We start from the raw sequence: 26,966 nt of genomic DNA on the forward strand, positions 1-26,966 counted from the left end.
AGTAACTTATTTCTAGATGTTTTTTTATTTGTTTTAAGTAATTTCAGCAATCTAGTCAAAGTGTCTTATTTCAATGGCAAATAACTATATTTCAGGAAAGAATGCACAAATAATGCTTAAAATAAGAAAACTGATCTACCAATAGAGTAAGATCTTATATTAATCTTGTAATATCCTTACAACAATCTCAAAATTAGTCATATTACATATGGTATTTAAGCCATTTTCATGTACCAAGATGCATTTTTAGCACAGTCCAAAGTAGCTAATTAGAGTACAGAGCAAAAATGAGCATCTAACATATGCTGTTCATATAACACCGATATATTACTGAGCGAAATCTGTCATAATTCTTGACAGCATATAATGTCAGGTATAATGTTAACAGTGTTCATTTTGGAAATAAACACATACATATGCATCAAGTTTACTATTTACATTTGTCTTAGAAATAGATTTCGAGCTAAGCCTTAACAAAATGTCCTTAAGAATATAACACCTAATCAAGCCACCTAATCATGTCCAAAATTTTGACTGCTACTGTCTATGTGGACTTAAAGGTGATTTCCACAGAATATAATACTGCTGAATAATTCAGAGGTTGAGATGTAAACACAGTCAGTCAGAGTGGTGAGATTTAAACTATGGAGACTCTCATTTCCTACTCTCACAGTGGTGGTGAATGGAACCAGGGGTCACAATAACGACAAATACCTCCATTTTATTTACCATCCAAAACCCACCAGTGAACCGACACGTGTCTGAGTGATATATGATGTTGTTAATGATAAAACAGTGATAAATCTGAAGTAATACGTTTTCTTGGGAGACAATTTTGCCTTGCCTTGCAACACCGTGATCGTCCAAAACGATCATAAAACCAGCATATTCATAACCATATCATGTACTAACTTTCTGCGAGGGAGCTTTTAGAGGTATTAAACTCTTCAGACGTCTGGTTCCTATCACCACCACCACTGTGAACAGTTCTGATTCTAAGTTTCTCTAGAACAGAGCATTTCACATCAAACTACTCTGAATTACTTTACATCTTAACCATTCAATTATGCTGAAATTCTGAAAAATTGGTGGAATTCCTCTTTATTGTATCTGCTACAGTGTTTGTTGATTAGTTAATACTGGAAGAACTGGCTTTTTGTGTCAATTAGCACGCTCCCATGCTCAGTCAATATGGGTGTTGTGCATTTGAATATACATCACAGTCATTTAAGCTGGGCATGCAGGCTGAAATAATATAGAAACATTAATATGTACACACAAAAGTGCCAAGTCGAAACAAAACAAAACAAAAATGCCCAGCTGTTTGGACCTAATGTTTTTTTCTCTGTGCTTTGTCTCTGTTCACTATATTATAAATGTAACATGTGAGTGAGAACGCCATCCAGCTATCATTAATCTAAAGGTCTACCTTCACCTGAAGATGGCAGCACAGCGTCGAGCTACTCAAGAATCAGGAGCGCTCGTCTCAAGCTGCCTAAATAACTTCTGTAGTGCTGCTCTGTAAGCTGACTGTGCTGGAGGGATTAAGCACACGGACTGTACGAGAGAAAAAAACTAGCAGATACTATTTTAATTCACATTTAAATGTATGATTTCCTTATCCTTCATTCTGTTTTCCTTGTTTTTGCCTCTAAATCTCCAATCCTAGTTATTCCACTGCACCTTTGTTTCATTTCATTTTTCTCCAAGAGATTTCAAGCCTTTGCATATCACTTTTAAGCTATTTTATAGTTTTCTATGTTCCTACATGTTATAGAAGCTTATATATTTGACGGTCCATCATTAAGGAAAAGCAACTTTCAACATCCATTTTCCTCCCCAGCAGACATTTCTGCACAAAATCCCGCTGCAGTCCTGTAATCCTGCACTTCCATTCCAACAGAGGACGTTCAGCATGTGCTTCACATCAAAGAGTCCAAACTCCACCGTCCCGACAGGTCCAATAGCATCTACACTAACCCACTGGCTTCAGTAGTTAGCATCTATGCTAAGCCACTGGCCTCAGTAGTAGTAATAGCCTTGGTTTGCCTCGATGATCTTCTGCTCCAGCTTTTTCTTCAGCTCTGACACCAGCGCTGAGCTGACGTTTCCCTCTTTGCTCTGGCTGGGCCTGTCTTCTGTATCTTTGCTAGTGAGGGATTTCTGGCTGGAGGTGCGGCTGCAGCTCCTAGAGGTCAGTGACCCAGAGATGGTGGGCACCGCCGACCTCTGACGCTCAGTGACCCTGGGATTGGCCAGCGGTGGCGGAGGCAGGACCGGCGCAGTGGGTGGGGGTGGCTTGGGCCACGAGCTGTTGTTGTTCTTGTTGCGGTTGGCAGTGCTGCTCTCCACGTCGTCGACCACTACCTTGTCAGGACTGTCAGACTGGCCGAAGGGCGTTTTGAAGTTCCACTGCTGCTGCTCCCTGCGTCTGCGGCGGATGATGCGATGGGCCGGCGCGATCCTGTTGGACTTTGTGTTGCGCATGTACATGGCCGTCGAGATCAACACCGTGACCATTACCATTACGCTAATGACCCCGGCCACCATGCCTAGGGCTTTCAACGGATTGTCCCTACTTTGCATTAAAAAGGCCGCCATGGGGCCCGAGAGAGGATTCTGTAAGAGAGCACAAAAAGCACACTGTAAATACAGCCCACAGAAAACAACTGTAAAAAATAATAAAGAAATAAAGAAATAATATCAAAGCATGAAGAATGTCCATATGGGAAGATGAGGCCCAATTCCACCATTGATTAAGGGTCTGTTAATGTGGCACTGAAGTGTAATTCATGCCACTCCTCATGTGGGGCCAGGTAACCATGTGAGAAACTAATCAGCACTTTGAAACAGGTTGGGAAATGTGGTGCCTTCAGAACCTTTTATTTCTTTATTAATGTCACTGAGGGATCTGCTCAAACTCAGAGGCAGCGCTTGTTTATTCTGGTAGAAAAGCATCCTCAAGCTGACAAACCTTCACATTTATTTTGCTCTAGCAAATGTGCATTTGGGCAAGTGCAGTTCAAAATCATGCTTGCTACTGTAAGATATATTCATATCACTCATTATTTATTATAAGAGTGATATAATTCTTGCTATCATACGAGACGTCACTCATTTTTTACAATAAGAGTGAAAATATCCTTGCTACTGTAAAAGACATAACTCATATCACTCTATTTACAGTAAGAGTGATATCATTCTTGCTACTATTAGAGACACTCATATCACTCACTATTTACAATAAGAGTGATATCATCCTTACTACTGTAAGATATATCACTCATATCACTCTATTTATAATAAAAGTGATATAATTCTTGCTGTCATACAAGATGTCACTCATTTTCTTATAATAAGAGTGATATCATCCTTACTACTGTAAGATATATCGCTCATATCACTCATTATTTACATTAAGATCGATATCATCCTTGCTACTGTAAGATACATCACTCATATCACTCATTATTTAAGAGTGATATAATTCTTGCTATCATATGAGATGTCACTCATTTTTTATACAATAAGAGTGAAAATATCCTTGCTACTGTAAGATATCATTCATTTTTTACATTAAGATTGATATCATCCTTGCTACTGTAAGATACATCACTCATATCACTCATTATTTATTATAAGAGTGATATAATTCTTGCTATCATACGAGATGTCACTCATTTTTTACAATAAGAGTGAAAATATCCTTGCTACTGTAAAAGACATCTCATATCACTCATTATTTACAGTAAGAGTGATATCATTCTTGCTACTATTAGAGACACTCATATCACTCACTATTTACAATAAGAGTGATATCATCCTTACTACTGTAAGATATATCACTCATATCACTCATTATTTACATTAAGATTGATATCATCCTTGCCACTGTAAGATACATCACTCATATCACTCATTATTTATTATAAGAGTGATATAATTCTTGCTATCATACGAGATCTCACTCATTTTTTATACAATAAGAGTGAAAATATCCTTGCTACTGTAAGATATCACTCATTATTTACATTAAGAGTGATATCATCCTTGCTACTGTAAGATATATCACTCATATCACTCTATTTATAATAAGAGTGATATAATTCTTGCTGTCATACAAGATGTCACTCATTTTCTTATAATAAGAGTGATATCATCCTTACTACTGCAAGATATATCACTCATATCACTCATTATTTACATTAAGAGTGATATCATCCTTGCTACTGTAAGATATATCACTCATATCACTCATTATTTATTATAAGAGTGATATAATTCTTGCTATCATATGAGATATGACATTTTTTATACAATAAGAGTGAAATTATCCTTGCTACTGTAAAAGACATACCACAAGAAATCACTCATATCACTCATATCACTATTTACAATGAGTGATATGTCCTTGTTATCATATAAATTCATGTATAGCAAAACACAGAGTTCTACAAACTGCTTTTTAGAGAGATGTTTCAGGTAAACTTCATTTTTATCAATATTCTGAATCCAGCATTATCCAATATTATCATTTATCCAACATTATCATTCACCATTAACCCATAGATAGGGTCATAGGTGATAGATTAAATGAAAAACTTGAATAAATGATTATTAAATTAATCAAATTTTAATTAGTGATTGAGTTTGAGTTTTTTATTGAGTAGAGTAATTGAGTTTGAGAGTTCAGTGGTGTGAGAACCACAGGCACTAGTCTACAGAGATGTGGAATAAAGTGATATGGTCAGAGGGTCTCCATACTCTCCACAACTGGAAGAGTGCATGTGCAGTGTACACCAAGAGAGCACTATAGGCTGGAATGCCTGACCCCTACAGGGTTGGGGTCTGGTGCCTCTGTTATACTGTGGGGGAGCATTTTGCTGGCATAATTCTGCAAATAAATACAAATTCTGACCGATCCCCTTCATCTTTCATGAGCATTATTTTCTTAATTGGAGTGGTCACTGAATGGTTTGATGAGTTTGAAAATGATGTAAATCATATGCTTTGGCCTTCACAGTCACCACATCTCAACTTAGCTGACACCTATGGGAGATTGTGAACCAACAGTGGTCTTAACCACCACCATCAAAACACCAACTGAGGGAATATCTTTTGGAAGAACGATGGTCCATCCTTCCAGCGCAGTTCCAGAGAGATGTGGAATCTATGGCAAAGTGCACTGCAGCTGTACTGGTGGCTTGTGGTGGCCCAACACCTTTCGACAATTTATGTTGTTTTGTCCTTTGTCACCTGTCTGCATATTGAGTATCGCTGTAAGAGAACCTTTAACCTGGATTAAAATCCCCAAAACAAGAGTCTTTAGTGTAGATATCAAATATAATATTAAAAAAACAAGGCAGTTTAATCTATAATAGCAAATAAAACAAAACAATAAAGTTTTGCAGAACAACACTAATGAAAATTACTCAGTGACAGAAAAAAGACATGCAGGCTATAATAACTACTAAAATAAACGTATATAAAAAGAAAAAAATAATCAAACTGAAAATAAGGACGAACAAAAAATACATAATGTTTTGGGCACAAATTAGACCTTAGATGTAACACTGCTAAACTACACAAACATAAAATATATATATGTATATATATATATATATATATGATTTTCTGAATATATAACATATTAAACATCAAGTATTTCAAAAAATAGATTTCCCCTCAAAATGTTCAGTGACCCTTGAGATGAGGTGGACTAAGAGTTACAGTTTGGGCCTTCGGATTATTTTTCGGAAGCTAGCCTCGGGATTGACCCGGGCCTGTCTCACTGCAGTCCAGTAAAGCATTGATGAAATGAAGACGGTTAGCGAAACGGCGAAGGTGACAAAGCTCAAACAAATTCCAAAAACAGTCAACGGACGATTCCTCAGGCCCAAGAAGTACGCAATTATTCTTTCTTTGATCTGAAAGCACAATACAACACACAAAGAACTTAAGATAGCAAGATCGCCCGCTGAAAGCAACGTTAAGGACATCGCTCACAATGTCCATAGTTAACTCTTTAACTGCTTGTTAAAAATGACTGTTATAATGAGCTTTTTATATTGCAACATCATGAAGGATGTCTCTCTACAAATATCCACACTGGGGCTTTCTACAAGTCAGGGTTTGAGTCAATATACCTCGAGTGCGTGTCATTTGTGAGCCAAGGTGACTTTCGATTTCAGAGCCGTTCAGGTGTAGTACTGAAATGTAATCAACCCCAAACCCTGAACAGGAGCACAAGTGACACAAACAACAAGATACAAACAAAACTAATGGTTCAAGACTAACAGGCCTGGGTTCGAATAACCAAAGTCTCCATTAGCAATATTTCCAACCTCATAATTCAACCAGAAAGGTCCATTAACATGTCTCAGATAAGGTACTTTCCACTTCCAGCAGACTTTGGCTCTTTGAAACGAGGCGTGGCTTTAAATCAACATGCTCAGTGGTGGTTCGTGGGAAAATTGAGAGGGGAAGCAAACATTGCACTGCTTAAATTGGCACCTACTTAGGTGTAATACGGAGTAGTTCAATGCATACAGGGATAGAAAAGGTCCAGTGCAATTACTGGAATTAGATCGTACTTACAAGTAACTTGTGCTATCAGCTAAAATGTAAACATGTGATTAACAATTCATAGACACTTGAAGTAGTTTTAAACGTATGCAAAAGTTTGAGCACCTCTGGTCAAATTACAGGTTTGTTGATTTTCTATGTAAATATAAGTTAACGTCCTCTATTGGGAACAAACTTAAATGTGACATTTTCCTGCAAATTTTACCTGCAAAAAAAGAGACATCATAAATAAATAAATAAAATATGAAATATTAAATGCACCAAAAATGCACTTTTTTTTTAATATGTTCAGTTCAGCAAATAAATAGTAGTTGTGCATTAAAATGTGCAGAACTGTGTGTTGTGCAGAGGATGTGTTACTTATTTATACTTAACAAAGTGCCAACTTTGCATACAAATAAATGGCTAAGCCAGAGTAGATAATACTCTATATGTGCACTTTGTAGCTCTACAGTTACAGACTGTAGTCCATCTGTTTCTCTGCATACTGTGTTAGCCCCCTTTTACCCTGTTCTTCAGTGGTCAGGACCCCCATGGACCCTCACAGAGCAGGTACTATTTGGATGGTGGATCATTCTCAGCACTGCAGTAACACTGACGTGGTGGTGGTGTGTTAGTGTGTGTTGTGCTGGTCTGAGTGGATCAGACACAGCAGTGCTGCTGGAGTTTGGACACCTGCTGTGTCTGATCCACTCATACCAGCACAACACACACACACCACGTCAGTGTTACTGCAGTGCTGTTAATGTAACCAAATTTTGGACTATTTCTACTGATCCATTCATCATGAAATTTTCTTATATTTCTTATATTCCTTTCATTTAGCTTATATGAATATGAAAATTCACCTTGACCTTTCCTAAACCTAAACCTGGCCCTAATCCTATCCCTAATCCTAACCTCAACCCAAACCCTGCTTCTAAACCTAACCTGGCCCTGAAACCCCAAAGCTACTTTAATTTGCCCCTTATCTCAAAAATAAAGGTTCCACTAAATAGAAGAACCACTAACTGTTCCTAAAAAATCTCGTAATGGATGGTTCTTGGATGAGATGTGTGAGTGTGAAAAACCTGAAAAAGCTTTCAGAAGCCAGAAACCATTTTAACTTTAAGTAGTATTTAAATTTAATTCACAGTTTTCACAGATTTTTTGAAGATGATGCACCTTTTTCACATATTCTGAAGGCCCACCACTGAGCATGTTACATGAGTCGACACTGCGATACCATCTAATGACTCTTACCGCCTCAGTGATGTCAATCTTCACTACAGCTGTGGTGGTGAAAGACGGCGATCCGCGGTCTCGAGCCTGGACCACCACGGACCACTTGCAGTCTTTCTGCCTGGTGATGTTCTGCACGATCTCCATGGACTTGATGAACGGTTTGAGCTTGATCTCGCCTGTGCTAGTGTTGATGTCGAAAACGTTTTCGGGGTCCGCCTTCATGATGGAGTACTCGATGACGTTGTTTGGTTCTTCTGCATCGTCGTCCACCGCCTGCACACAGAAAAGCGGGTTGAAGGGACAGTTTAACCAAACAATGATATCATTACTAACAGTGAAGCCTAAGTCAATCATTGCTAGCTACATTGGCAGTGTTCAGTTGACCTATGCTGGCTGCATGGGGTACAAAGTAACTTGGGGTGAAATGTAACATAGATTTTTATGTGGTTAAACAGGTTAAAATGAAATGTGTTTTTGGTCTGGCAGATATTTCTTTAAAAAAATAGTCAAAGAAAAAAGATTGAAAAAAGACTGCAGTAAAAAAACCCTCATGTCTCCTCAGTAATAAAACTCACGCATCTGTACGGTAATGAAATTACTACAGGAGGCACAATTTCGGGTTGTAATTTCTACACAGTCACACTTGGTCATATGATCATGCTCTATTCTGTTGGATTGTGGTTCTGTCTATCAGAATAGTGATTCTGTTTCTAAGGGCCTGATCCTCTTAAGCCCCATGTGGCCACATCTGGCCCACCACACAATCCTATCTGGCCCACAGAAGTATTTTAATTTTCTATTAATATTAGCTCGTTTCACCACGTGCTGCACTACAATCCCCAGCATGCACTGCAACGTAATGTATGCTCTGACTCTCCCACCCCAACAACAATCTTTATAGTCCACCAACCAAAAATATCCAGCCAACAGCGTCCTGTGGGCAGCGTCCTGTGACCACTGATGAAGGACTAGAGGATGACCAACATCCTGATCTCAGCAGCAGATGAGCTATCGTCTCTGACTTTACATCTACAAGGTGGACTGACAAGGTAGGAGTGTCTAATAGAGTGGACAGTGAGTGGACACAGTGTTTAAAAACTCCAGCAGCACTGCTGTGTCTGATCCACTCAGACCAGCACAACACACACTAACACACCACCACCACCACCACATCACCACCCAAATAGTACCTGCTCTGTGAGGGTAACAGGGTAAAAGGGGGCTAACAAAGTATACAGAGAAACAGATGGACTACAGTCTGTAACTGTAGAACTACAAAGTGGACCTATATAGTAAGTGGAGCTGATAAAATGGACAATGAGCGTAGAAACAAGGATAATGTTATGCCTGATCAGTGTATAATGCATTATAGATGATTATAGCTGTCCAGATTTCTTGCACCTAACTTTCTCTAAAACTTTGGCACAGTACTGTAAATTCAAAGAATTTTTAAACTCTAGTCATTTTCCACAAGTTTTCTCTAGTTATACAGAAGAATCCTGAAGGGGATAAAAACCGAAATCGTCAGGGGGAATTTGTGGCAGCCGGAAAAGATAAGTGCTAGGCCTACAGGGATTGGTCTAATCTACTGCCCAACAGGACAGATGGCTATCCACAAAACAGAAGGGCACAGTGTTGTCACACATTCCACTCCATATATATTCTGTAGAAGGGATTTGTCAGAAACGCCAGTGTTAAATGAAACCCTTTTATCACTGGTCAACAAACTATGGATTACATGAAGATTCTGTGAAAATAAAATATTTTACATGCTGGAAACTTCATGACTATAAGCTTTAAAATAATGCTGCTTCATGATCAAAAGGGCCTTACAACAACAAATATGTCTTAAAACCTGTTTTGGTGACACAGGACATTAAAATTACTATAAGCGATTCTCTTGTCTGCGTGAGAATTGAGGTTAGGTGCATTAGTGGAGCTGGACGCATGCTTTAATTAGAAATTTTAATAATCTTGTTAGGAGTAGGTATGTGTGATATGTGCTATTCTATGAGGCTGTGATTGTTAAAGGTTCAGGAACTGTGAAGGTCTATATTTAGTTCAGCACATTTGAGAGCCATGAAAATAGTTAAGAATTCTCTTTATATGTATTATTGTTCACTCTGAAGGCAGCGGCCTTGGAGGGAGTCCTTCCTGGTCCGACCACAATTTGCCACGCTGCTCCAGCTAATCAACCACTTCTCAAGTCCCTGATTGGCTGGATCAGAGGTATTACAGTTAAATAAGAGTCGGAGACCACTGCTGTAAGACCTCCAGTACTGAAGAAAACCACAAACCTCTACTTTCACAGGGGCTCCGATGATCATGGTCTTCTCCAGGAAGTTTTCATCAAACTCTGGAGGGTGGTCATTTAGATCCAGCACAGTGACAAAGACTTCCGCCAGGCTGTATTTACCCTCAGTGTCTTCTGCTTTCACATAGAAATTATACTTGGACTTCACTTCAGCGTCCAGAGTGGCCCACGGCTGAGTGTAGATGATTCCTGAAGTGGGGTGGATCAGAAACCTGGAATGCAGAAAGTCAAAATCAGGGCTCAAAACTGGTTCGAGAACAAATACAAATGCTCATAGATAAATCTGTCATCTATAAATAGTGTTTATTGGTTTCTGTGTATCCCATGATTATGCGAGAAAAACACAAATTTATATCAGCTAATTATGTCTTTCCTTCTGTTTATGCATGAGCTAAAGTAAATTGAGCTGACTTATAAATGTTTCTTATTACAATCTGTAATGTATGCCTTGTATGCCTTTGATCAGGGGTGCTCAAACTTTTTGTCTTAGGGGCCAAAATGCAATGTTTGTGGTGGGCTTAGGCCTTCAAAGACAAAACAATATTCAAATAAAGAAGGTAAGTAGGTTTCAAATAAATGCATTCATAACTGCACACTATATTTTGTTAGTTAACTGTTTCAAAAATACAACTGTAAATGGACAATAAGAATTTATTGAGTTATATAGAGCATACAAATATGTTTGTTCTCTTATGGGGTGAGAGGGCGGGGTTAGGGTAACTTTCTGGTGGGCTGCGGGCAAGCTTTGGATCTATCTTAGATAGATAACTGGGCCTGTTTGTTGGTGGCTATGATAGGATAAACTGCAATACAACTGTTGAGTTTAATAGCTTTCCAAATGTGCTATTGAACTATACTGGGCTTACATAAAGCAAATGTATAAGTTTGTCATAAATGGTGTAGGAAGTGATTAAGGAATGTTTGGTGTAGTTATGGGGGTCTGGGGGGGTGGGCCTAGGACCTCTCAATTGGAAGCTAGCCCCACATGTAAAAAGAATAAATTCATCTTACACACTTCTAATACAGGCTGAACCCAATGGTGCTGTGTTTTTGCGTCTTTGTGTCTTTATTTTCACCTTAAATAAAAGTGACTGCCAAAACTCTCATTTGATCACTAATTTTTGGCACCAGCAATCACCAGAGCAATGCTTACACAGCTGCATGGCACCATCAGGGGCGTAACAATGAGGTTTTAAACCAGCCATGCAGTGAGGCATGGAACAGCTAGTACAGTGGTCGGCTGCATGTAGCTCTGGAGCCACATGCAGCTCTTTTACTGCCCTGTTGTGGCTCCACAGCAGAATTAGATTAGTAGGTAAAAATAAAATAATCCTCCTTTACAGTAAAATAAAGCTCTGCTGATCGTTCAACACAGTTTGACAACAAATGGTCTGAAACGCTGGAGTTAATGTAGAACTGCTGATTCACTGATTCAATGAGAAACGGTCAAACACTAAAAAAGTTGCAAAGCTGAATTCAGCTTCTCTTTTGCCAGCTTCTTGTTCGATTTTTCCTGTTCCACCTTAAATGGTGCAGCAGTTACATACTGGCACCTCAGGCACCATTTAAGGTGGAACGGGAGAATTCCAACACAAAGCTGGCGAATGAGAAGCGACTTCAGTGTCATAAAAAGTTGAACATCAAGTGATATTTCACAAGAAACTGCTCTACTTTTGAGAAAAAGTTTCCTGCTGGAGATGTGAGAAAACAGCTATAGCTGAGTTAAAGCTCAAAGCAGAGCAAAGTTAGTCTGTGTTTTTGTTTATATTATATTTTTTTAGCCTATACCAGGACATTAGCACATACTGAGACACATTTACAACCAAGATGGTAAAACGTTACTTAAATAAATGGACATAAAATGTTGTGGCTCCCAAAGTGGATGAATTTTGTTGAAAGGACAAAATGGCTTTTCTTAACATTTGGGTTGTCGACCTCTGAGCTAGTGGAAGCTACACTCCTGTGCAAAAAAGGGCCAAGCCCAAAATTGCAAAATGTGATGCTTTCAATAGTCTTAACAACAAATTTTTCCACTCATTCCACAGCATTGATGGCTTCAAACAGTCAAAAAACATTGCCAAGCTAGTTTGTTTTTATTGTGAGACCAAATAGTCTTTATAGGGTTTAAATCTGGACTCTGATCAGCCCAAAACCATCAGTAAAAACCATCATATTTTGGGCTTGGCTCTGGCTTTTTGCCCAGGAGTGTATATTGTAGAAAAAAGGTTAATTAGCATTTACCTGCTTTGTTATGATGTCAGCTGTTATAGCACTAACAGTTAAATGCAATGCCAGCGCTTGTGTGTTGCGTTTAATATTTCATTATGTTTTCCTCTCTGATTAAGGAAACTGAAGGACAGTAGGTTGTTGTCAGTTTCACTACAGTAATTTCTCTGGTATAAAATCCTTCCTAGCTGGCCCCCCCAACCTGAGACCAAGCCCCCTAAAATGAAATACTCCACTCTTTGAAACACAAGAATGGAAAGCGCCCATATCCTAAATTTTTCTTGTATTTTACTTTTTCCCCATGAGGTCCCACTTACAACATTTGTGTAGTTTTATGTACCAAAAATGGTCATCATTTACTTTTCCATGACCATTTTCCAACGTTTTGTTGCTGTTTTTGTTACTGTGTCTTTAAGACTAACACATGCAAATACTCTGTTCTGATTGGTTGTGCCTCATTTAAAAACCAATCAGAGCTGAAATACTCTTTGGAACTTCAATGTGAATGGGCGGGGCTAAACTGCTGTAGTCTGAATAAGTGGACATATGTATGTATGTTTGTTTTTGTGATATCACGAAATCAATATGGGCTGTTTTCACAGTTTAGTTTCCATATGTGGACCGTTGTGAACTGTATGGTTTGAAACTTTAACAATGTTTACATATTACTATTACAAATTACACTGATACAAACACTTTTTATTCAAAAAAGCGAGGAAAATTTGTTTTTTCTACGATACGGGTCCTTTAAAAATATTATATACATTTATTATATGAAATATCTAATTTTTAATTATTTTTTTTTATTCTGAACCCTGGTCAAAATTATTTTACATATACAAATTGCTGTTTTTATATGTAGCCCAGGAGCTGGTTATCTGTTATAGACTGAGCCTTGAGTGTAGGACACCACCCAGGATAAACAATTCACACGATAATCAATGACTGACATTCAACAAACAGCAGGAATGTGTGATCAAATATGCTGATATGTGATGACCAAGATATGCATGTTAGAATAGCACAGTGACCAGTCTTTGCTGGCAGCATGACCCCAGCATTACAACACAATTGCATCTACAGCCATCATGCTTTGTGCTGACCAGAGATACTATAATGTAAATCCTGCCAACTATTCAGGAGCTGAGTAATCTTAAGCATTATGTGCCATTAAGGCCCTAGATGGGTCTCAAACCCTGTGATAACAATGAAATTTTCCATTTCATTTCAGACAGGCCTGCGCCTCAATCTGTTTTCTCGCCGTTGTACCATCAGCGCTCAGCTGGTGAAAATTAACAAGTCTGCATTAAACTTGAGAGCTTTCGCACATTTCCAATGCGCCTTCCGTGCCAGGGTGGGAGCGAGGCATACATTAACAGGTTTTTGCATTTACTGTGCACTTCGTGCTCTTGTCAGCATGGCTGTCTTCCTATCTCCAGCTGTCACGTCGCATGCTAATTGGGCTCTGACTCACAAAAGGAGCCTGGAGAGTCTATTTTTACTCTTCCAATCCAATTAGGCGATTAGCTAGTGTCTTTGCTCCAGTCTCCAAGTAAACCGTTTGTGCAGGAGATGAACCATCCAGAGAGTCTTCTCCTTTTAAAGAGGCCAGCCCAGCCCAGCCCAGCCCCGCCCTCCAAAACATATCCCATCATCCTCTTAACCAGGTGGCTTTCAACTCCAAACATCCACATGGCTGCTTGTCACCATAATGGCAGGCCAGTTCACTCTCTGCAGGCTCATGTGTGACATGTGACAATATTTGTTGACATGTTTTCCATCTGCTTTATTAGAAACACCTACCTTGAATTTCTATTCACTGGCCACTTTATTAGAAACAACTACCTTGTACGTCCACTTAGTGGCCACTTTACTAGAAACACCTACCTTGTACGTCCACTCACTAGCCCCTTTATTAGAAACGTCCACTTAGTGGCCTCTTTATTAGAAACAACTAGCTTGGTCTTCCACTCACTGGCCACTTTATTAGAAACACCTACACTGTACATCCACTTAGTGGCCTCTTTATTAGAAACAACTACCTTGTATGACCACTTAGTGGCCTCTGTATTACAAACACCTACCTTGAACTTGTACTCACTGGCTACTTGATTAAAAAACAACTACCTTGTACTTCCACTCACTAGCCACTTCATTAGAAACGTCCACTTAGTGGCCTCTTTATTAGAAACAACTACCTTGGTCTTCCACTCACTGGCCACTTTACTAGAAACACCTACCTTGTACGTCCACTCACTAGCCACTTCATTAGAAACGTCCACTTAGTGGCCTCTTTATTAGAAACAACTACCTTGGTCTTCCACTCACTGGCCACTTTACTAGAAACACCTACCTTGTACGTCCACTCACTAGCCACTTCATTAGAAATGTCCACTTAGTGGCCTCTTTATTAGAAACAACTACCTTGGTCTTCCACTCACTGGCCACTTTATTAGAAAGATCTCCCTCATAGCTCCACTAGGTAGGTGTACAATAACAGCCTGTGGTTCACCTGCGGCTACACAATTTATCAGCCCCCCTCCACCTCATTCATCATTAGTCAGTTTCTGACCACAGCACAGCTGTTGTCCAGATATTATTTTGGTGGTGGTCCATTTTCAGCACAGCAGTGACACTGACATAGTAGTGTGTGTGGTGATCATATGAGTGTATCAGACACAGCGGTGTTGCTGGAGTTTTTACACATGTCAATGACACTGCTAGGTCGAGAGTGGACCACCATCCAAAAATATCCAGACAACAGCTGCTCTGTAGTGAGAAACTGACCAAACTGACCACAGAATGTGCATCAATACAGGAACTACAGCCTGTAGAGGCATTTTTTCCACTTGCCAGCACGATATGGTTACAAACCCATGATCACACATTTTGCAGTCATTTCCACTGCTAAGTGAACCGTACTGTACCTGACTTGCAATCGTCATGACAGTCAAACACAATCGTCAGACCACCGCCATTAAAAAGCGACACTAGCTGGTCAGCCTTTTTGCGACTCTCAACATGAAATCAAATGCCAAGTAAAAGCTAAACCAGAGTTTGATGCTCCTCTATTGCTGTGTGTTCACTTTTATCGGCACCTACTTTAACAATTCTGGGATGAGAAACAGACACAGGTGCTCGAGTAGGGTGGATATTTCTGGGTTCGATTAGTAACTGTACTGTGCCACACTGCCCACTGAAAAAACAGCAATAATAAAGTGGCCAACATGTACGCAATAATATGTTGAACTTCAACATTTGAATATTTCATATAGGTGTTTATTTTTTGTTCAACTTGTTCAAAATCAATTTATAAATGATTAATGGCTTAAAAAAAATCATACAGAGATGTAAAACAAAAAAGCCCATTGAAAAGTACCAGTACATTGATAGGACCGCCAACAGCACAGTGTTAGGATCATTGGCAAAAGATTACTTGTAGAAGATCTCAGTGCTAATGTCTTGTATTGCATTGCGATGTTATGTCTGTATTCTGTATTTATGTGTTTTCTTTCTAGGCGTCACCACTGAATTTTGATTAAGGCAGTATCTTAACTCAAGGGTAGTTTGGACTCACCTATTAGTATAAGCTAGGATACATTTAATGCTGCAAATGTAAACATACAACGTTGGGCAACTCATCTCAGAATCTGATACACATTCAGTGATCAGCACAGCCTCCAGAACACAGCAAATATGCCAACATAGTAGAATGAATTAGTCCTGCAGGAGCAGACATCGATGCATAATGACAATAAACATCTGGAGACAACTTGTTAGTCTTTTGTTCTGGATGCCGCTGCAAAATCCGCCACAAACAAGCGTATGTCTCCTCTAAACCCCCTACGGTCCTCTAGTTCATGCTCTACAATTGATAACAATAGCAAAGCAAGCCTGTTAGTGAATCGCTATTGTTAACTAACAGAACTGTTTTTCCCTGCAAAGGCAAGGTTTAAATTTCTCATGTGTAATATGTTCTCCACACACAGGTGGAACACATGCTTAATTAGAGTTTTCACATCTACATGCTTAGAGTTTTTTTTTTACCAATGCTGTCTTACATTACATCCTTACACTAACAGCAGGCCTGTCAAATAATGCTGACGAGCGCTCCATCGCCCCCTACTTTGAGCTTCACCTTCACAAAATGTTGGAGTGGTTTAGAGGTTTCACACTCTTATGAGTCTATATTCCCACCCACATTTAATCCAAAATCATGAATGAAAGCTAATTTCAAAGCAAAGATTCTTAAATTATTCTTAGTCTGGACTTTTGGTTCTAGGAAAAAAAATGTAATTGGTATAGAATCTTTCAATAATCTGGAGGTTCTTTAAACTTTAAAAATGTCACCCATTATTCTCATTTACAAAAGTGACTTAACCCTTGTGTGGTGTTGATGTGGTCTGGTGAACCCACCACATTATTGTTTTTTAAATCAATACAGTATCAATACAATAACAATTTATGTAAAAATACCAGATATTTAAAAATATCACGTGTCCAGGGTAGGGTTCTCCTTTAGCAGCTGTAGCCAGTCAGCAGCCTGTCCATGCTGTCCACCCTCACACACACAGACACACATATACAAACACATACACACACAGACACACACACACACACACACTAACAGCAGGCCATGTAGGAGGAGAACAGAGTGAAGGACACAGCACCTCCACACTTTTATTCCCCGCGGGTTCAGCCCAACACCACATGTGTAATATAAATGTGTGGGGGGTGAACAGAGTGAATACACTGAAAATGGGTTATTTTATATGTTCTTCACAGAAAATGAGCAAAGGGGTTGAAATAATAATAAATTGCATCATTTTTTCTTTTGTTAAACATTGAAAATGGGTCCCACAGACCTGAACACCACACAAGGGTTAAAGCACTGCAAGGTTATTTAGGGAACCAGATGTTGTTCTTCAATGGCATCGCTCTTAAGAAAAACAGATTTTACTTAGGAGTCAGAAAACAGAGGTCATTTACATATATCAGTCTTAACAGCATGGCCGTTTAACTCTGAGGTATAAAGAGAGGTTAGAAATGGTCATATAATCAACTGCGATTGTTTTCAGTACATACAACCACACAAACGGACTAGTGTAAGTATGCCAGTAGCTTTCACTGTTGAAAAATCCAAATATTCCTTAAACCGAACAGGTTTTGTGGTACTAATCTAGTGTTTATCGATCACTCTGTGCAGCATGTGTGCTGTTACATAAAGATCAGATGCCGCTGTCACTAGACTATCTGTTTTCCTTCCTAAGTACATGAATCACAGCTTGGGAGATAATAATATTGCATAAGCTATTACTGGTTCAGTGTGATTTAGTCTGGGTCGCTGGCTGGGAGACGGTCGCAGGCTGAGTCAATCACTTAATTTCATGAAGCTGTGATTATTAATATTAGCAAGGAGGTCATTTTAGCTCTACTCACAGATCAGCTCCTGAGCCATAGATGGAGTACTTCACATCTCCCCACAGGCCTGAGTCCGGATCTGTGGCCTGAAAATAAAAGAATCCGCTAAACATAGACCCCACAATAGAACACTCAGAGAAATATATATCTATATTTATCTATCTGGATCTATACACAGATATATAATTATGTCTGGGAAACCATATATGTACAATATTTAGGGCTGTCAAACTTTGTTGCATGTTTATAATGTGACAAATTATTAAACGCTTGCCCGTTTTCCTGGTTTGACCCTTCAAACCATCCACAGTAGTGCAGGTTGAAGCCCAGCTGCAGCACACTGAATATTGCTATGATACAATCCTCGATTATAGCCCTTTTGTTCAAACACAGCTCACAGCCCACAGTGGTTTTCATAGACCATAAAGGAGTCGGGGGCCGTGGGGATTAGCCTAGGCCCACCAACTATTCATGTCCCACAAAACCCCCTGTTTTGTACATGATTCTATGATTGGTAGGTGGCAAAAAACAAAGTAAGGCTAAACTCCGAGTAAGCTGCTGCACTGGTTCCACTTATAAAGGGCTAACTCTATTAACACAGGAGGGTTTGCATGCATCACTTTGTACTTTGTATGGGGGCAGTCGTTAGGGAGGTTAGGGAAACAGCCTTGTGACCGGAAGGTCGCCGGTTCGATCCCCTCAGCTGACAGTACGTGACTGAAGTGCCCTTGAGCGAGGCACCTAACCCCCAACTGCTCCCCGGGCGCCGTGGATAGGGCTGCTCACTGCCCCCTAGTGTGTGTGTGTTCACTAGTGTGTATGTGGTATTTCACTGCACGGATGGGTTAAAAGCGGAGGTCCAATTCCGATGTGTTCAGATACAGTTGGCTAAAAAGGTTAATTTCATCTCATCTCACTAGCTGCATTTCAGTAACGCACTGTATGTTATGGAAGGATAAGTCAGCAGACATTTCCTAAATTAGTAGATATTTGGTGATATTTTACTGTAAATGTGCCTCTCCTGGCGATTCTGTCCTGAACGTGTGGCTCCTTCAGACAGATCTTCTATAAGTCTTTTGTGCAGTGTTTTATATCTACTGTTGATAAGTGTAAAATAATACTAGATCTGAAAAATGATGTTTTCTCTGGGCACTTTTCGCCTCATAGTGCCTTTCTTGTACCTATTCACTATGAATTTTAAAAATATTTTTAAAAATGTATTTTAGGCTCAAAACTATCATAGAATAATAGCTGAATCTCAAATCACTCCCTGTTTCTTATATATTATGCTATAGAAGTCATTAAACTATGGTTTCTACACCCAAATAGTGCACTAAATGTTAAATAAGGAGTCCGGCAGCCTGTGAATGAATCCCAAAAGGTTTTCTATGGGTTTAAAAGTCATTATGTCATGATCTACATTGTGCACTACACAGGGTGAAGCGAGTCAACTGAGATTCAAATCATGTTTCAGACATCAAGCAGGGAATTCATAACCATTTCAAGTAAGATCTTTCTGTGAAAGAGCTTTTAGAGACAATAAACTCTTCAGATGTCTGGTTCCTATCACCACCACTGTGAAAACTTCCAAAACAAATAAGTTTATCTAGAACAGAGCATTTTACATCAAACTACAATCCATTTCCAAAAAAAGTTGGGATGGTGTGCAGAATGTAAATAAAAATAGGATGCAGTGGTCATTCGTACAAATCATGTAAACCATATTTTTAAAGGAAAATACTACAAAGACAACATATCAAATGTTGAAACTGAGAAATTTTATTGTTTTTTGAAAAATATATGCCCATTTTGGGACGGGGGCACGTTTACCACTGTGTTTCATCACCTCTTCTTTTACTCTGTAAGTGTTTGGGAACTGAGGAGACCAATTACTGTAGTTTTAAAAGAGAAATGTTTTCCTGTTCTTGTTTCATGTAGGATTTCAGTGGCTCAAGAGTTTTGAGGTCTCCTTTGTTGTATTTTTCATTTCATAATGTGCCACATGTTGTCAGTGATGACAGGTCTGGACTGCAGGCAGGTCAGTTTAGCACCCAGACTCTTGTTATACGGAGCAATGCTGTTGTAATAAATGCAGAATGTGGTTTGGCATTGTCTTGCTGAAATAATCAAGGCCTTCCCTGAAAAAGACGTCGTCTGGATGGCAGCATATGTTGCCAAAACATGTATATATCGTTCAGCATTAATGGTGCCTTCACAGATGTGCACATCACCCATGCTAGAACTTTACCAGCCTTTTGTTGCTCCCGGCCCAACTTTTTTGGAACGTATTGTTGGCATCAAATTCAAAACGGGCATATATTTAAAAAAATAATATATATATATATATATATATATATATATAATTTCTCAGTTTCAACATTTGATATGGTGTTTGTACTATTTTCAATTAAATAAATTCATTGCATTTTGTTTTTATTTACATTTTGCACAGCATCCCAACCTTTTTAGAAATGGGGTTGTACTTTGAATGATTTTATTTACATCTTAATCACTGAATTATACAGAAATTTTGAAAAATCACTGGCCCTTTAACCTGGGTCTGTGAAACTGGCTCATGCACTGAAACGCTAGTGTTTATCATGCTGTAACACAATCACAGGTGGAATAAGAACTGAACCCTGCCGCACTCACAGTGACAGATACGACATTGGAGCCTCCAGGTGAGTTCTCAGGGATCCTGGCGATGTAAAAGTCAGTGGAAAACTTGGGGGTGTTATCATTGGTGTCCAGGAGGTGGATTATGATGTCTGCTGTGGCGCTGAAACGCTCCGGCGTGTCAATTTCAACAGCTAACAGCTGGAAAATATGGGAAATATCATTGAAGAGAACCTCTGGCTCTACAAAAAGCTTGTTTTTCTTTTTATTACACACATCTAAATCTAAAACAGTCACTATTGGCAATAGCGAATAGACCAATTCCAATCTAAAGTGCCATTTTCTTTTCATACCTTGAATGATAAAAATGTGTATTTTTCATAGTCGATGGCAGTTGAGTTCTCTACTATAACGGTGACTTGGGCTTCATTAAGCACTGTTTGAGGGACCACACGAAGAACTCGACCAGGTCCCACCAGCCTCAGTCTGAACTTAGCATTTGCCCCCTGATGGAAAGAAGAAAAGAAACGTTAATCTAGACCAGCTACAGTTATCATTATTGATAACACAATCATGCTGTACTTTTTCATTTTATATATAGTTATCTATATTTTACACAATTATCTCTCACTTCTCTAAATCATTGACAGGAATGGAGACACTCTGTGCAGATTCTAAAATTTCAATCCATACAACACCACAGAGTAGAAAAGGGATATTTCACTATGTTTCGAATTGGGTGGCAAATTCTTGTTGTGCACAGTCTAACAAGAAATCACGATGTCTAAAATACAATCATAGCCATTTCATTTACTATTGAAAACCACCAATGAACGTGCATATAGGAATATGTAGTAACTTTCTGTGAGGGAGCCTATAGAGACATTAAACACTTCAGACGTCTGGTTCCTATCACCACCACTGTGAACAATTCTGAGTTGTTAAATAAATACATTTCTGTAGAACTGAGTATTTCACACCAAACCACTCTGAATGACTTTTCATACATCTTAATGATTGAATTATGCTGAAAATTTGGAAAATTGATGAAATTCCCCTTTGAAGTAATAGTGCCTCACAGCTATGTTGCCCAGACAAAGTAAAAGCATTAGAGCATATGTAAAAGCATCAAACTATACAAATAAGCTGGCAAAAGCTGGTTTAAAGCACTTAATCCAAAGCATAATGCATGAGTTGAGCACAACAATCTTGATCCTAATATCAGAATATTATAAATTAAGTTTTATTCCTAGGAATTTGGGTTATTTTGTGGAGATAATTAACATACTGCACCATGTACGGTTAAATCTGTGGTCATTCTCAGGATAAAAATACATCCAAATTTCTGAGACTAACATTGAAACGTTTCCAAAATCAAAGGATAACAGCTGACAGCAGCTTATATCAGATCTTATGCAATGCTGAGTTGCGCTTTTATACATATTTTGGCTGTTCCATGCATAAAGACAGATTAAATACATGGGGAAATGTTCATTATGTTACATAAGACCAACCAGACAGCGTATACAGTACAGCATGTCCTCTGTCTATGTGAAATGTATCGCTGTCTAGACTGATGCTATTCTGTGATAATTAACTGTTTTTCCACTGTTGAGGATCCTTACATTCATCACAGGAAGCTGAGATAAATGTGTTTTGATGCTAATTGGTTTTATGTAAAAGACAGCAGTAGTTTTTTTGTTATTAACAGACTTTTCTACAATATAAAAAACTCCTAAATGGTCATGATCTGACCTGATTTGGAAAACAACCCACATCCTTTAGTTAAATGATTTTCAGAGATTCTGCACATTTTGGCATGTTTACTTCAGTTATTACAGTCAGAGCTCATGTTTTCCATTAAAAATCTGGGTTTTGCAGGTGTGCATAACTGGCAAGCCATTGAAGACCCTTCTAAGAATCCTGAAACAGCTTCTGCCTTGCCAGCACAGTGAGCTGCAGACGTATTCTATTTGTTAAAAAAATATATTTAATACACACAGTTTGCTCTCCATAATGCATTAAAGTAACAGTTTAACAACAACAACAACAACAACAACGCTAACAATTTTCACCAAACTGCAAATGTAGTCGATCATCCGAGACACGTTTGGTGTCTGAAGTTTACTCCTGTATTTTCTGTTTGTTTATTACTTTCCAAGACAAATTTATCATGTATTCATTTGTATCCATCTGAAAAGTTATAACTAGCAAAAATAACCATGTTTACAAACTGAAACTGAAAACGATCCCAGTAATTAACTGAAAACAAGGCAAGTAAAAGTACTGAAACATTAGCAGGACAAACATTAGTGTCTCCTTCCTTCATGTAGGTCAGTGTCCAGTGTTTATTTAGGTCAGTACTGTGTTGTATATTCTTATTTTGGATGACAGCTTTAAGTCTTCTAGTTATGGAGTGTGTGAGTTTGCACAGCTGATGCTCAGCCAGGCTTGCTGGGTTTTCTCTTGTGGATGATCACGTGGCTTCTGAACACTTTTCATTCTTGATTTTGGAATTAAGAACATATCGGTAATCTTTGTCATGTGCATACATGAATAACTGGATCACTGTCCCAGCATTCATTTGGAAGTAAAATGGGAGTAAAGTCAATGTTTTCTAGCTCACTATTGCTCAGTCGGACTCAAAGTATCGATTGATCCGTCATAATACAGATGAAATGATGTCCTTTGGAATGAAACAAAGCACAATTTCCACAATAGATTAATAAATTAAATAATGCTAAATGTCCCAAATCTACTTTTGAGCTCTGGATATTAATATTGAAATGTGTATGATTCAGGTAACACATCAACAACTCACCCAAAACCTGACCCTGACCTCAACCCAAAAACCTAATCCTGACCCTCACCCTGGCCCTAATCCTAACCCTAACCTTAAACTCAACCCAAAACCTAATCCTAACCCTCGCCCTGGCCCTAACTATAACCCTCATATGTTTTTGACATGCTACTGAGAGTCCGTTGAGTGTTTGTTTCATCTAAAATATGACTCAAAATAAAGTGTCACCGATTTACAAAACCAGAAGTGAACTGGATTTTCATCATAGGTGAGCAAGCAAGTCAGCATTTGTGAAGGCAGTTGTCAGTTGTACAGATTGTTTGATATAAAGAAAGCTGCAGTTGTCTCTTTTATCTCAGCATTGCCATCTTTGTGGAGAGGTGTGAACAGATTTCACAGCAGGAGGGTCTCACCCCCCCACTTCACCCCTCATTGCTCACTAGCAGCTCACCACAGAGTCGCAACATTTCTCATACAGAGAGAGAACAGTGCTCTAGTTAATGTGATAACATATTTACAGGGAAAATGTTTTATATATAATTTCCATTCCACCAGCAGAGCAACCACTAGGGGGCAGCAGAAGGTGGTTACACTTTTGAAGGCTGATGCAAAAAAGTCACAATTCTTGCCCTTAATCTGCATGATAACATGTTCTCTTAGTGCTTTTGCTGCATATATTTACTATGTAGGAACACATTCTAATAATGCAAATAAGTGTAAAAGCTAATAAATCAATAATAACTGTATACCGATCCTAAATGCTTTCTGAATCTGTGTGCATGGTCACTAAGAAACTATCCCAGTGCATCCAACAATAAAGACAGCATAGAGCTTATTTTATATAGTAATAGAAAACAATGTAGAACACAGAAAGCTTCAATTCCACTGATCCATGTTACTTTGGCCAACTTGCTTGTGCCGTAGTTAAAGGAGACAAAACAAAAGGTTCTGAATGGATTGGTAGCGAAAGGTTCAGTGTGATCGGGTTAGTGGAATAGCTTACAAAAAGTTAGTGGTGACCAGAATGCACTGTTTCATAAAACAAACTGGCTCCAGCTTTCAGTTGTCAGCACTAAGTGTCGAAAAAGACATACATGTGGTGTAAATTCGATAAAGTTTCTAAGCACTGACCTGGTCAGAGTCATTGACCGTAATCTTCAGGCCTCGGAGGATTTCCCCTTCGGGCGGGTGCTCATACATGGTCAGTTCAAACCTGTTCTGTGGCCCATTCTCACCATAAAATGTTGGTGGGTGGTTGTTGAGGTCCACCACGCGAATAGTCACCATGGTGATGGTGTAGTCAAGCAACTGGTTTTCTGGCCCAACTTCTGAGGCCTTGTTTTAAGACAAGGAAGAGATTATCAATGTTACCAGTAATATACCGTCATATTTACAACTACTCTGCTTAAGAACTGTATGAAAGTACCTTGACTTGAAGTTCATACAACTCATTTTTCAGTTGGATGGGATATGTTGTCAAGGTGATGCAGCCACTTGAGCTGTTGATGCTGAAGGAGCCATCGCTGCCTATAATAATAATAAAAAAAACCTCAGTGGCTCAAATTTATCCTTATCCACAATTACGCATACGTGTAGAACGAACAACACCACATAAGTGATTCAGTACAAAAACCTGAAGATAAAAGTCAATGTACAGCACTGTGAAAAAGTATTTGCCCTCTCTTAATTTCTTTTATTTTCCATATTTGTACCCTTTAATTGTTTGAGATGCTCAAATAAAATTTAATATAAGACAAAGACAGTCAGTCAATCCAACCAAGCAGCACACTATTTCTCAAAATTCAAGAAGAGACTGGAAATAAAGTTATTGAAATCTATCAGTCCGGAAAGAGTTACTAACTTTCTGGGACTCGAGTAAAACGCAGGGAGAGAAGTTATCTCCAAATGGAGAACTTGGAACAGTGGTGAAGTGGTCAGCCTACTAAAACTCTTCCAGGACTGCATCGATAACTCATCCAGAAAGTCACAAAAGAACTCTGATGAACATCTAAGCAACTATTGGCCTTGTTCATCTCAGATGAGTTGGTGTTGGATAACTTTTTTCCCTTCAACAAGTGAAATGATCATTTAAAAACTATGTTCTGGCTTTCTTCACGTTCTTTTTGACTCTCATTACATTTTACATAAGGATCTGAAACTATTTAGCGTGCCAGATGTGCAAAAAGAAAGACAACCAGGAGGGGGCTAATACTTTTGCACAGCACTGTACGGAAGTCAGCAGTCTATGAGCACATTGTGCTCCTCCTATACAAGCAGGGAGAAAAGCAAATATACTGCTTACCATTAACAATAGAGTACTGAATAGCGTTGGGGTTGCCTTGATCTCCGTCCTTGGCAAAAACGGTGAAGATCTCTGACCCCTGAACACATAAATGTCCAAAACAAAGGTCAGTCAGCGAAACACCGATGGCATACAATCACTTTTTGTGTACAATACGTCTCTGATAATCTATCACCTCATAAATCAGGTCCGAACAATATGACTAAAGTCGTAGTGTTACAATTATATAGCTGCTTATTACAATTTCAGTGCCTTGCGATGTATATTAAAAACTGACTGATAAGCCAATAATGTTACTAGGGCTGGGACCACTTATTGACTAATCGATCATTATCGATAATGGCTATGAAATCTATACATTCGTCTTATTTTTCCCATTTTGTGTTCTGAGCTTTGATCCATGATCTGAAACTCCAGTTCTGATGTATATACACATCAGTGAATGTCACAAGTCAAAGTGAAAAACAGTATATTTCAAGCTTAACGGGTGTATTGTTTAATATTGTTTAATATTGTTTAAGTCTTTTCACATTGGGTCGATTTTTACAGGTTTAACGCACTGAAACTTTCACATCAAGTCTAATGTGCTTTTATATTTAACACTGACAATGCAGGAATAAGTAGCTGAGTCATAACAGCAACGGTTTTCATTTTTCTTTTCACCAGCGTGTGTCAAAGACGTGGACCCTGAGCTCCACTAACACACAGGAGCCGAAGCTCTGTGTATCTGTGTGTGTGATGGAGTTTGAGAGGCTCTGCTTCACTTCAGCACAAAGTATTACAAGCGAACAAACTGTAAAAGCAACCATGAACTCTGATACGAAAGATAATATTTAATTAATGTTAATGTTTTTCAAAACATTTTTTTTTTTACACTTTTTACACTTTTTTTTGGCCAGTGAAGCTCTGATGAGGTGTGAAGAGGCCTTATGGCTTTGTTGCAAATGGAAACTATCCAAGATACACAGAATATATGACTGTGAAACACACAAGGCTGAAAATGGTGGAATCTATAAATAGGAATCTTCAAACTGCACCTAAAATGCAGTGGCTTCTATGAAGAACTTTAAATTTGGGTGCATAGGTCAAAAATCAATTAAACATAGCAAAAGCCACAATGTTAAGCATTTCAAAGCTGAGGTATCCAAAAAAAAAAAAGAAAAAAAAAACTTGAGCAACATGTCCGACAAATAAAGAAAAACTTTTGATATCTCAGCTCTGAATTTTTACTTCGGCCCTTTTTATGTGCAAGTCATTTGTTTACTTTTGACATGTTCAAATAATAGAAAAAATAGATATTTATCAAGAATCTTTGCAGATTTATCAATTTTTCAAAATTTCTTATCATCCCAGGCCCTCAGTGTTACTCGGGTAAATACTTGTCTGCATTCATTTTACCAAAATAATTTCCTTTATTTGGATTACATTACTTTGATTCATTGAAACACACAGAAACTCATCTAGAACTGTGATTGGTC

General features: G+C 38.6%; 1 protein-coding gene across 1 annotated transcript in view; it reads right to left on the reverse strand.

Annotated features, from left to right (window-relative positions):
* Positions 1-1,383: 1,383 nt before the first annotated feature.
* LOC118808800 (cadherin-related family member 1) overlaps positions 1,384-26,966 on the reverse strand; it is a 44,467-nt gene continuing 18,884 nt past the window's right edge. The window contains exons 10-18 of the mRNA XM_036571677.1: positions 25,489-25,567; positions 24,613-24,713; positions 24,318-24,521; positions 20,740-20,892; positions 20,423-20,587; positions 17,789-17,856; positions 10,107-10,335; positions 7,828-8,082; positions 1,384-2,619 (exon numbers count right to left, since the gene is read on the reverse strand). Coding sequence (XP_036427570.1) covers positions 2,023-2,619; positions 7,828-8,082; positions 10,107-10,335; positions 17,789-17,856; positions 20,423-20,587; positions 20,740-20,892; positions 24,318-24,521; positions 24,613-24,713; positions 25,489-25,567 — 1,851 coding nt within the window. The 3' untranslated portion in view covers positions 1,384-2,022. The remainder of the gene's footprint in view (positions 2,620-7,827; positions 8,083-10,106; positions 10,336-17,788; positions 17,857-20,422; positions 20,588-20,739; positions 20,893-24,317; positions 24,522-24,612; positions 24,714-25,488; positions 25,568-26,966) is intronic.

This window comes from Colossoma macropomum, unplaced genomic scaffold, assembly GCF_904425465.1.
Source record: "Colossoma macropomum unplaced genomic scaffold, Colossoma_macropomum, whole genome shotgun sequence".
NCBI classification, from domain to species: domain Eukaryota; kingdom Metazoa; phylum Chordata; class Actinopteri; order Characiformes; family Serrasalmidae; genus Colossoma; species Colossoma macropomum.